This window comes from Haliotis rubra, unplaced genomic scaffold (assembly GCF_003918875.1).
Source record: "Haliotis rubra isolate DU_JTF1 unplaced genomic scaffold, ASM391887v1 Scf498, whole genome shotgun sequence".
NCBI lineage: Eukaryota > Metazoa > Mollusca > Gastropoda > Lepetellida > Haliotidae > Haliotis > Haliotis rubra.
This window is the reverse complement of record NW_025767188.1, coordinates 754,384-767,518: the sequence shown is the minus strand read 5'-3', so window position 1 is coordinate 767,518 and position 13,135 is coordinate 754,384. Positions and strand designations below refer to the sequence as shown.

At 37.1% G+C, this 13,135-nt stretch overlaps 2 protein-coding genes across 3 annotated transcripts in view; both read left to right on the top strand.

Moving 5' to 3' along the window:
• LOC124291622 (protein wech-like) overlaps nt 1-13,135 on the top strand; it is an 81,596-nt gene that overhangs the window by 19,422 nt on the left and 49,039 nt on the right. The window contains exon 4 of one of the 2 annotated variants that reach the window (XM_046728674.1): nt 10,569-11,233. The exons of the other annotated variant lie outside the window; for it this stretch is intronic. Within the exon in view, the coding sequence (XP_046584630.1) occupies nt 10,569-11,233 (665 nt within the window). The remainder of the gene's footprint in view (nt 1-10,568; nt 11,234-13,135) is intronic. 2 annotated transcript variants of the gene reach the window in all.
• The window catches only part of LOC124291625, a 94,019-nt gene that overhangs the window by 57,212 nt on the left and 23,672 nt on the right, over nt 1-13,135 (top strand). The gene's annotated exons all lie outside the window — the stretch shown is intronic.

The window sequence follows — 13,135 nt, the reverse complement described above, 5'->3', positions numbered from 1 at the left end:
TCTAAACATCTAGATTTACCACCACTGTTTGCCTCAACAATGGATATGATGAACAGAGGTGAGTTGACTTCATGTACACTTTATCACCAACACTCGTTCAATCTGATGATGATGTAAATCTTAATCTGTGTTACGATGTATTCTGTGTTACAATGTAAGGACTGAAGGTAGGACGTTGTATGCATTTGAATTTCACATTTTAATAGTTATAGTTAGTCAGACGGGAATTGATACTGCGATAATGGGCGCTCGCTTTGAGATTAAAGAGAAATATACTGGTAGTATAATGTGTAGTGACTCTATTGTATAAGATGTTTTGTAATCCAGTGAGAAATATACACAATGTTTAATTACTCCAGAGATGTGTAGTTGAGAGGCTGATGAAAATATAAACCCAGTAGACAGTATAATCCAAGGTTGATTAGTAATCCAGTGCACACAGTATAATCCAATGAGAAATACACTGGTATATCCACAATGTGTGAAATCACTTGAATGTATATCCACTAGTGACTTCAGAGACTGAGTATGACATGAAGCTGTTTGGTGGGGCTTATATACCAGAGTCTAAAAAATAGGTTGTGGGAAAACCCATGTCCAACATGAGTCATGGTCTAAATATAGACTCTTCTAAAAATAGACACAGCAGGTGTTCACATGAGTCATGGTCTAAATATAGATTTTGACCCTATAAAGCCCCATAGCTAAAAATAGATTTTGACCCTATAAAGGCCCCTATACTCTGTTGTGTGTGTTAAAAAACAGTTAGCATCATCATGTATAAGAGTCTATGACAAGTGGCAAAACTGTGTGTTCCTAAAAGTTCTCAATGATTCTACTGTTGAACATACTTTCCTTGGATTTGTATATGTACACCCTGACAAATCACCATTCTATAATGGTGCAGAGGAAAACGGTATTGACTTCGTTGAACTCACCAGAATTTATAACGATTTTAGTGACGCTTCTCTATTTATACTTAGTGGCGACTTCAACGCTCAGACAAGTAATATGGACGACTTCATTACCGATGACAACCCAGAATACCTGCCTCTACCAGATGATTATAAAACTGACTCTTTTAGTGTACCCAGAGAATCATATGATTCCGTTATAAACGTATACGGAACTCAGTTATTGGACCTATGTAAATTATTTAATGTACATATTGTAAATGGACGTACTGAGTCTGACACACCCAGTAAACTCACTTTTATTTCTCATATGGGAACAAGCATAGTAGATTATTTCCTAGTTTCTAGTCAATTATTTCATAAGGTTGTGGATCTAAAAATATGTGACCGTGTTGAATCTGACCATATGCCGGTATTGTGTACTCTGTCGACAGTATTCAATGACGCTTCAGCACCCAAAAGTAGTATAAATCTAACTATTGTTCCCAGATATAGGTTACCAGAAACAGCTTCATCTACTTACAAAGAACTTCTGCGATCACCTAGTGCACTGGACGACTTTCTTGCTATGTTACTGACTGATATAAATCTTGCTGTAGTAAAACTGAATGATTTTCTTATTACATGTGCATGTGCAGCCGGGGGGTTTTGTGTGTCAGAAATGAAGAATACTAGAAAACAACCATTATGGTTTGATAGTGAATGTGCAGAACTTAAAAATACAGAAGCTTGAATTTATTCCGAAGATGTGAGTGTAAGAAAAACCTAGATAAGTATGTGGAATCTAAGGCTCAATTTAGAAAAATATGTGCTATGAAAAAGGACAATTTGGAAAAACGTTTAGCAGACGATCTGTGTCGAGCCGCTAAGTATGGTGACTGTAAAACATTTTGGAACAGTTTAAAAAGCTCTCTACGGAATAAAAACAAAGGATGTCCAATAACACCAGATACTCTACAGTTATATTTTAAGGATCTCTTAAACCCATCTAAACTTCAAACAGATGACGACTTTGATCAACATGTTTCTGATTTTATAACTAACCATTATTGTGATGAGTGTGTGAACTCCTCAGGTATAGATCAATTGTTGTCTGATAATATTTCTGAACTTGAAATCACTGAGGCTATTAGGAAACTGAAAACTGGTAAATCCCCTGGCGAAGATGGAATTCCTCCAGAATTTTTTAAGATTGGACAATCGACGTTACTTGCTTTCCTCAAACCACTATTTAACTCAGTATTAGACTCTGGAATATTTCCAGATGCCTGGAACTCTGCACTAACCATACCTCTATTTAAGTCAGGTTGTGCAACCGACCCAAACAACTACAGGGGTATATCACTCCTAAATGTTTCAGGGAAAATATTCACATCAATACTAGATAAACGCCTCCGTCTGTGGATAGACTTGAATGATATTTTAACAGAAGCACAAGCTGGTTTCAGGCCCGGATATGCTACTACAGATAATATATTTACCCTTCAGACTTTATGTTCCAAATATCTTTCGAAGCCTAAGGGGCGATTCTTCTGTACTTTTATAGATTTTAAAAAGGCCTTCGACTATGTTGATAGAGCCAAACTTCTATATTTGTTACTTAAGTCAGGTTGCCATGGTAAATTATACAATCTTCTTCATAATATGTATTCATCTGTAAAATCTTGTGTAAAGACTGGTAATTGTAAAACTGATATGTTCTCAACAAGTTCTGGTGTACGTCAAGGTTGCATTTTAAGCCCAATTCTTTTCATCTTTTTTATAAATGAACTTGTTGCAGAAATATATAAATCCTGTAAACATGGTATGTTTATATCTCAAGACATTGATGATATTATGATGTTACTTTTTGCTGATGATGTAAATATGTTTTCCTATACAGTTAATGGTTTACAGCAACAACTTAATGTTTTGCATAAATTTTGTATTACTTGGGGTTTGAGTGTTAATATTGAGAAAACTAATATTATTGTGTTTAGAAATGGAGGTGTGCAAAAAAAGGATGAGGTATGGTATTATGGTAATACAAGGCTGAAATGTGTTTCGTATTATAAATATTTGGGTTTAATATTCTCATCCAGACTAAATTGGTCAACAGCCTGTAAACATTTATCTGTTCAAGCATCAAAGGCTATGCAATCTGTATATCAGTTATTCAAAAAAGAATTCTTTTATTTCTTTCAAAACGGCCTGTACCATCTTTGATTGTAAGATTTTACCGATTCTTTTATATGGGTCCGAAATCTGGGGAACTAAATACTTTCATTGTATAGAAAAGGTTCATGCATCATATTTTAAATGCTTCCTAAATTTGGGAAAGTATGCTTCAAATAAGGCTGTATTAGGGGAAACTGGGCGTTGCAATATATTTGTACTCACCAGATTACGAGTAATAAAATTTTTGGTTGAAATTATTAAAATGGATTCTTATAGGTACCCAAGGCAAAGCTACATGTTCCTAAAGCTACAAGATGATATTGGCAAGCTTAATTGGGCATCAGAGGTTAGACAGTTACTTTTTTCGACTGGATTTTCTCATGTGTGGATTTCACAAATGGTTGGAAATGAATGTAATTTTTTATATGTTTTTAAGCAACGTCTTCAGGACATTTTCTTCCAAGAATGGTCTATGTCTATAAATAATTCAAGTTTCTTAGAACACTATTCTTCTCATAAATCTCTGTTAGAACCGGAGTTTTATATTATGAACTTACAAGACAAATCGTTAATACGGGCGTTGTGTAAATTTAGAATTGGCTTTCATGATTTTAGAATTCACTATTTACGCAAACCCAATAGAGCTTTCAATGATGTAAATGAATCCATCTGTAAAAATTGTAATACAGGTAATATTGAAAGTGAATTTCATGTATTATTTGTGTGTACCAAATATTTAGATTTAAGAACTAAGTATTTATCATTTGTACAAACACCTGTAAGAGATGAACAAACATTGTCCAGTCTGTTAAATTCTAAAAATATTGATATTATCAAATCTATTGCAATTTATTTAAAACATGTCTTTAATGCAAGAAATGCCACCACAACCAACACGTGCATATAATTGTAGCAAGTGTATTTGTACTATAGGCCTTTAGGCCCGAAATACTGAATAAAAATGAATCTGAATCTATGTTTGGGACATTATGGCGAGCAAAATATGCCACAGCAGTCTTGGTGCATTGCTCCAAGATCTCAATCAAAAATTGGACGTAATACCTCAACGTCAAATGTAACGTCAAATAGATCTCGAAGATGTATTTCCGAATAGCCACAAGGTTAGTGGTGAAGTGGCAGAAACACTAGAAGGCGAATTAACATACGGTGAAGTTCTTAGTGCTTTGAAGCGTATGAAAAATGAAAAAAGCCCGGGCCCTGATGGTTTCACTGCAGAATTCTTCAAATTCTTTTGGCGGGATTTAAATGTGTATCTTATAAAATCGCTAAATTATGCTTACAGAAACGGAGCTCTATCAGATACACAAGTTCAGGGTATCATCACTTGTATTCGAAAGAAGGCAAACCTAAAAGTTTCTAAAGAACTGGAGACCCATTTCATTACTCAATATTGTGTACAAACTTGCCTCTGCAGCTATAGCAGAGAGAATAAAACCAACTTTAACCACATTTATCAGTGAGGAACAAAAGGCTTCATAAAGGGTAGATATATGGGAGAGGTTACAAGACAAGTGTATGACGTTATGGAATATGTAGATACCTATCAGATTCCAGGCTTGTTAATGCTTATTGATTTCGAAAAGGCTTTCGATTCTTTAGACTGGCGATTTATTCAAAACGTTTTTGCTTTTTTAAATTTCGGCCCTTCCATTCGAAAATGGATAAAACTGCTCTATAAAAATTCTGAATCTTGTGTATTAGTAAATGGTTTTGCTAGTCCCTTTTTCAAACTAAGTCGAGGTTGTCGCCAAGGAGACCCAATCTCTCCATATATTTTCATAGTATGCACTGAAATATTAACCAGATTACTTAAAAGAAATAAAGCTATCAGAGGATTAAAGATTGGATCTATTGAACAATTATTAGTGCAGTTCGCAGATGATACTTCCTTAATGTTAGATGGTACTGAAAGGTGCTTGCAAGCAGTCGTGAATACATTAACCTTTTTTGCACGTTTTTCTGGTTTAAAAATTAACATTGATAAAACAAAGTTGATTTGGATCAGTTCCAAAAAACGTAGCCGAATGAAACTATTGAATAACTGTAAAATGGACTGGACTGAAACATTTAAGTTACTGGGTATCAAATTTGATATTGATCTTGAGAATATGGTAGATGCTAATTACAACGAAAAATTTAAAGAAATTAAAAATTTAATGAAAATGTGGAAATGTAGAACGTTAACGCCGTTTGGACGTAACACAGTGCTAAAATCCTTATTGTTACCAAAACTTAATCTCTTATTTTCTACCGTTCCTACACCATCAGAAACTGTAATACAAAATTTCCAAGCAAAATGCTTTCGATTTATTTGGAACGAAAAACCCGATAAGATTAAAAGGAACAGGGTAATATGCAATATTCCGGACGGGGGGTTCAATACTCCATTTGTAAGAGATGTAATTGCTTCTCAAAAGATTTCATGTCTTAGACGATTTACTTTCTCGAACACAATACATCAATTATTTCTTTACGAATCAAATACTATTCCAAGTAATATTCTAGAAATGGATGCAATCTATATAAGAGATAATATCATTAACAACATAAGAAACCCCTTCTGGCGAGATGTTTTATCATCCTGGGCTCTATTCCTGAATAAGCATAAGAAAACACGACAGGATGCGTACTCACAGTATATATGGTATAATGATAATGTTAAGATTGATAAAAAATGCATATTTATTAAACAATGGGAGGAAGCCGGAGTAAAATATATCAATGATTTGATAGATCAGGATGGTCAAACTCTTTCATACCTAGATTTCAAAAATAAGTACAATATTTCCTCCAATTATTTAACATTTCACGGGGTAAAAAAGTCTTTGAATAAATATTTGAACGAGCTTGATTATGACGATAATACACCATTAACAGCACCATTACTACCATTTAACATTCGTTTGCTCCTGAATACCAAAAAGGGCTCAAAATATTACTATAATGTGTTATTAGGATCCAAGTTCCAGAAAACTTCAGCCAATGGGAGAAAGAATTAGTAAAACAATATACAGATAGGGAATGGAAGAATATTAACGAAATTCCATTTCGATCAACTGATAGTGTTCCATTACGGTGGTTTCAATATAAAATTATTAACCGAATTCTTCCAGTTGGAACATATTTGTTTAAGATTGGATACCAAAACTCTCCTATCTGTACAACTTGTCACAAGTTCATAGCAGATATCTGTCATGTTTTATGGAATTGTGAAATTGTCAACTCAATCTGGATTGAAGTCCAAAACTGGGTAAACAGTAAGGCGGAAATCAATGTACAGTTTACTAAAGAAACAATTTTGTTGGCCTTTCCTTCAAAAAGAAATGACCCTTTAAACGTAATCTGTCTCGTAATAAAAAACACAATTTTCAAAGTTTATGTTAAACGAGGAACACTTTCCTTTGCTTCGATCCAGAGGGAGTTGACAAGTTACTATAACATAATAAAAGTCATAGCTTACTCTAACTGTGATTACAACAAATTTGTTAAATTTTGGTCCAGTTGCCATAAGTTGTTTGTTTGACCAATATATTCAACTACTCTTTTCGATGAAACTTCGTTCTATCGATGCACAATATTGATCCAGTTGCCATAACTTGGTTGTTTGAACCACTTTATTCAATTACCTTTTTCGATGAAACTTTGTTTATGGTTGTATGACATTAGTCCATCTGCTATAAGTGGTATGTTTTGAACAACTTTATTCAATTACTACTATCAATGAAACTTGTTTATTGATGTACGGTCCAGTTGCCATAAAAGCAGTTTGTTTCTTAACCACTCTATTCAATTACCCTTTTCGATGAAACCTGGTTTCTCGATGTATGGTCTAGTTGCCATACGTAGTATGTTCCTTAACTACTCCATTTAATTACCCTTTTCAATGAATCTTTGTGTATCGATGTATGACATTGGTTATACCAATCTATTCAATTACCCTTTTCAACGAAACTTTGTTATCGATGTATGACATTGGTCCAGCCGCCATAAGTGGTATGTTTGAACCACTCTATTTAATTACTCTTTTTGCTGAAACTTTGTTTCTCGATGTATAGCATTGGTCCAGTTACCATAAGCAGGTTGTTTGAACCATTTTATCCAATTAGTCCTTTGATGAAACGGCTTCTCGATAGACGAAAATGCTTGTGCTGCCATAAACAGTTTGTTTTCAATGAAGTATGTGTTAAATGACATTATGTATGACATGTATGATTTGCTGTACAACAAAAAAAGTGGAATAAAAAAAAAAATTAAAAAAAATGTAACGTCTGATACAGTCAATGAGGAGGCTCAGGGAGGTTAGTGCATTCCGGCGGAGGTTACACCGGACATTGGCATTGTGCATGGTTCTTGATACTTGTGTGATTTCTTGTGAATATTGTATGCCAGAACCTTGAAAATGAACACCCTTGTCCACGTCATGCGACCATAGGGCCAAATGAGTCAATGTTTGGCCATGTTTGCTGCTATGAAAAAAATACAGTTTTTCGTTCTTTTGTCCGTCTAGATTTGCAATGTGATTATTCCTGGAGAGTCAGTTGATCCAGATTAAGGTTTAGATAAGTTTCTTTGGTATGGTTAATGGTAGCATATTGATACTGTGGACAATATTTGGTGTTGCGATACTGTGAACACTGTGAAGTCCATACATATATGAAATGTGAAAATAGAATTTGGAGACATTATGATTATTTGATTAAAGTTGGAAATATTATTTCATGTCAGTTTCGGTTCTTACCCAATTTTATATGACATCCTAATCCTTTCCTTAAAAACGATGTTCTTCTATATAAGACGCTTCAATTGAAGAACATGGTTAATGAACGAATGAAGCAATCGGAAGTTGATATCCAAAGTTTCTCTTTTCTATCTAATCAAAATTATCATAGATCGGTGGAAGGTTTGTTAACTGAGTTTAAACAAAATGAGTGACATTTGAGCTGAAAGCACATAGTGGTCCTAGAGTTAACAACGAAAGCATGATAAATATATGATTCTGAACTATTCAGCGAGGGATATACCGCACCTATGTAATACAGCTGTGCGTCCACACAGTTTAGGAGTTTATGGATGTGATATGTTCATGAGCTTTCTTCCATCCTGTCTCCAATGAATCTCTGCTCTGATTACAATTATGATTATTCGAAATTCTAAACAAATTAGAGAACTGGGATGTGTAAGCATCCAGTTTAATATATTTGTGTAGATTGTCTGTCAAATACAGGGCATCTCCCCACTTGTATATTTCCATTAATTGCTGAGTGGGTCAATCTTCAGCTCATCAGCATCACAGGATGGACACTGTGAAGTGGCTTCATCAATTGTTTCATGGGGTATTTCTGTGCGTGTGGAAGCATGAACCATTTCAAGGTTACCGTTTGTCACAGAACAAATGCCAATCCTTAACATAAGGTTCATGTTGATGAAACAAAAACATTCTATCTTATACTTACAGGAGAATACCCTACAGAAGATCCCTCATCACATCCGACATCCAATCAACTGTTCTCGTCACGATATGGCTGCAATATTGCCGATGTGAGGTTAAATTTTAACTCACTCCGACATCCAATATTCCCCAGGTAGTTATAGTATGCAGCTCTCACGTTATGAACTATAAGCTTCGTATATTCAATGCAACTGTGACATTACTGTTTACTATCTCAGTGAGGGATATTCCAGCACTGATTTGACGTGGTAAAATCAGTGTTACAGCTTGAATGACCTCATGATGCTCCCGCGATCGATGCAACAGGCAATTTAAAATGGAATATACGTTGTATTTACAAATTGTGTCAAAAATTACAGTTCATACTAAAAATGTATGCCTCCAATTGCTATACATCCTATCTATGTCATGTGGACTTGCAATAGAAATTTGAATAAACGGACAGTGAAGAAAGACTTGTAAAGTGTAGAAATCCTATAAAAGATGATTTATATGGTGATTTATTCTTTAGTGCGTTACTGCTTATAGTTATGTCAGAGTCATCAATATCAACGCTATGGCAACCTGCAAATACATGCTGGTCGCGTTTTGGTTAACACTACACTCAGCGAGACCCACGACAAGATACAATATCCTGTTATCAGCGAAGTCAACCACAGATTGTTGGTGACCTATTGTAACCACGAAATGACTCGTGACCGGGCTGCATGTAAAATCAAGGCTGCACCAGGTAATCAGCGACCCACCCTTTTGAGTCACGATGTCACGTCTGTAGACAGGACAGAATGGATAATACATATTTTTGTAAACATTGAAAACTTACATTTCTCATCTGCCTTCACTGTACGGTTATTGTTTCCCGACTATTGTCACAAAAGGAAGGTGCTTTAAAGTGAGGTAACAGAAGTACGTGTACGTGAATTGTACTAATCCACATTCGGATCTGCAGAACTCGCATCATCCGTATTCGGATCTACGGAACCTGACACATAAAGCTCCTGTCTTAAGCAAACCAAACACGTTTTCACAACGGGAACTGTGTGTAGTCGATGCACACTACACGACACATGTATTCCCGTTGATAACGAAGTCCAAATTCCACAAAGTTATATCACACCTGACCATAGCCGCCCCTTCTTACGCCAGCTGATTGCCTCAGGTAGGTCCGTGTAGTCTGTGGCTGGGTATTTGTGAACTATTGTGTATTGGGAAGGAACGACGGTTCGTCAAACTCGACAACTATCTAGAGACAGACTCTCATAACCTGATATCTGACTGAATTATAGATCTGGGATAACCATATTAATTCGAAGATCTACGTTCAACATTTTCTCTTATCAGCCTGTTGACTTCAATACTGAGACCTGTTGACGTATGTACGATTATTAGTGGCTATCATATATGCTACAATACAAAGCAGGGGAAATTACTTCCACATGACCAGATTATTTCCTGTGTACATCTCGTAGAAAAGCAAAACAAGGACGATACAAATGCAGTGGGAGTATAGTTTGATAATAATAACATAACACAATATTATAAACATTCTACTGTAGCTCAACGGATGCAGTATCAAAGAGGAAAGAGGGAAATCACAAGTTGGACAGAATCAAACCAACAGACGGTCTCTTCCCTTCATCCTATGATATCCAGCTTCTAACGCTTCTAAAATACAGGAAATATGAAATATGTGAGGGAATGGCTGTTCTATGTTTTACGTATGACCAGAAATACAGAGCCACCCACACACGCTCACATCATGCACACACAATACACACGGCCCAGTTACAACCCGTCTACCAATGTTATCTCTCATTGATTATAGGATCTACATACATCCGAAATGATGTTTTCATTCGTTCATTATTTCAAGACAGGATTTACTTGACATGGCCTTTTGTAGTTTTGGATCTGTCAGTAAATCAGGACTACAAATATGGTCGGTGTTGGTGTGATGAATGTGGTTTGTATAGTGGATATTATGTTCATGTCGTGCCTGTTGTCATTTTGTAGGAGAGATGGCGAAGATTGTAAAACAGCTGTTTGTCAAACATGCTGCACCATTCATCACAGGAAATGTGAATTGGTTGTTGAAATTGAGTCAGAGATTCCTGCAATGAAAACCGAGCTGAAAAACAATAAAGAGAATTTGTTAAAGAAACACGATGAGATGAAAACAAATGTTGGAAAACAAAACTCGACCATCACGGAAGAATTGGCTCTTCACCTTAAAATAGAATCAAACATCAAGTCTGCAAGTCTCACAGCAATAGAGGTGATCAAAGTCAAGGAACAGAAGCTTCTGTCTGAACTGAAAGAGATGTCTGACAGACACATTGGACAACTGAAGGCAGACATAAAGTCAGGTGAGATGTCAGTACAGATGTACCAACAGCAGGCTGAGCTGATAGACCAGGCTCTACAATCTGAGTGTAACATGGATGTGTATGAGATGTATCAGGGATGTGAGGCCGGTGATGTGGACGCTGTCGGAGTCGTAGACGTGAAGGAGAAGGGAAGAATAGACAGGATAACATTCAGACAGGACACAGACAAGCTGAGTAGAGCACTGGAAGATCTCCATCTGGGTGAGCTACACGTCCAGCATGACGATGTGCTGGACCTGAAGGCTGCTCCTGTGTTACAGGACACCATTAATGTGCTGGACCTGAAGGCTGCTCCTGTGTTACAGGGCACCATTAATGTGCTGGACCTGAAGGCGGCTCCTGTGTTACAGGACACCATTACCGTGCTGGACCTGAAGGCGGCTCCTGTGTTACAGGACACCATTAACGTGAGAGGATCCCCCCGTGACGTAACAATGCTGGTGGTGAATGGTACAGACACAGTGGTAGTTACAGACTCCTACAACAAATGTGTAAAGTCCTTCTACACTAGGAACAGTCAACCAGGTCACAGCACACTCGGTCTGGAAGGTAGACCATGGGGTATAACAAGGCTGAAACACAACCAGGTGGCTGTCCCTGTGATGGGAACCAGTCAGATTGTAACAGTAGAAGTGAACCCTAACCTGGTGCTGCTGTCGACCATCACAACCAGCAAACATTACTGGGGTATAACGTCTCTGACTTCATCAACACTAGCAGCAAGTTCCTACTCCCCTACCTGTGTTGATATCCTGGATATGTCAGGACACGTGCTGAAGACAATTTATCCTCGCCACAGAGGTGGAGACATCTTAAAGTACCCCTACTTCCTCTCTACCACGAGGACAGGAAACATCCTGGTGTCTGACTGGGGAACCAACTGTGTCGTGTGTCTGACCCCCGAGGGAGATGTGGTGTTCATCTGCAGACGTACAGGAGACACAGCACTGATGTATCCATTTGGTATCACAAGTACCAGCACAGGCGACATCCTGGTGGCAGACAACTCACAACACAGAGTCATCCATCTGACAGAGTCAGGACAGTTTGTCAGAAACATACTGACATCACAGGATGGAGTCCAGTATCCATGCGGACTGTGTGTTGGTGGACGTGGTCGTATGTACTTGTCTACATCAGATGGATTGAAGGTATTTACATGCTGTAAGTGAGTGAACATGTCACAATCCTTCCTTTGAAAGTGACGTAGTTATATGTTACTCAGCGGGATCTGTGTGTAATGCACTCTGAGAACTGTGATATCACGTTTACTCTGGTGTTTATTGGTTGAAGACACAAACGCCTCCAACTTTATAATCAGGCTGAATTTTCTCTCAGGTCAAATTCCTCCCTATATATACACTTAGAATATTCAAAATATATTCAAATGATACTTAGTCTCTTTGTGTTTCGGCAATTCCAAATGACCAATGACTATTGCTCTATCAAATAAGGAGCCACGTGACCATGTGGGTAATCCGAAATATGTGTCTCACATTAGGGCGGAAATCGGGTTTTCTATCACATTCTGGCGCAGCGATGACTTAGCATAACATCACTGCCACAGGCTAATTTGCATATCACGTGACCGTACTTTTCACTTGTTTGTAAACAAACACGCATATTTGTAAATCAGAAGGGACTGGCCTAATGCAGGCTTTTCGATGCGCTCTTCATATTGTTTTACATTGTTATATAAATAATCTTCTATAACTGCGACACTAAGGTTTATAACAATACATATTTATACATCAAAGTGGCTGCATCTGCAACGTATGTCAACTAAGGATCGCTACGCAAATCGAAATAGTGTCAGACGTTTTAGCATATTTTCTTAGTGAAAGTAAAGTATTCTATCACAGAAGTTTAATTAGATGTGCAGACTCGTCAAATATAGCGTTAAGAAACATATAAAAATATAATGAATGGAATGTGCAAAATCTGACGAATCGTCACTATGCTGGTCGCACGGAACTCCTCGTAGGGTGGGGTTGGAATGGGACCTCAGCAGTGGGGCTCACACATTGCAATTTGTTGGGAATTGAACCAGGGTCTTCGGCAGACGAGCGAAAACTTTAACCACTGGGCTACCCCAGGCCCTATTCTTTCACAATTTCTGTTTTGTGTGTGTGTGTTTCTGTGTGTGTGTGTTATAAATATATATATGCAGTGTTTAGTGCGACGTGAACAGTTATATATTCTAAATG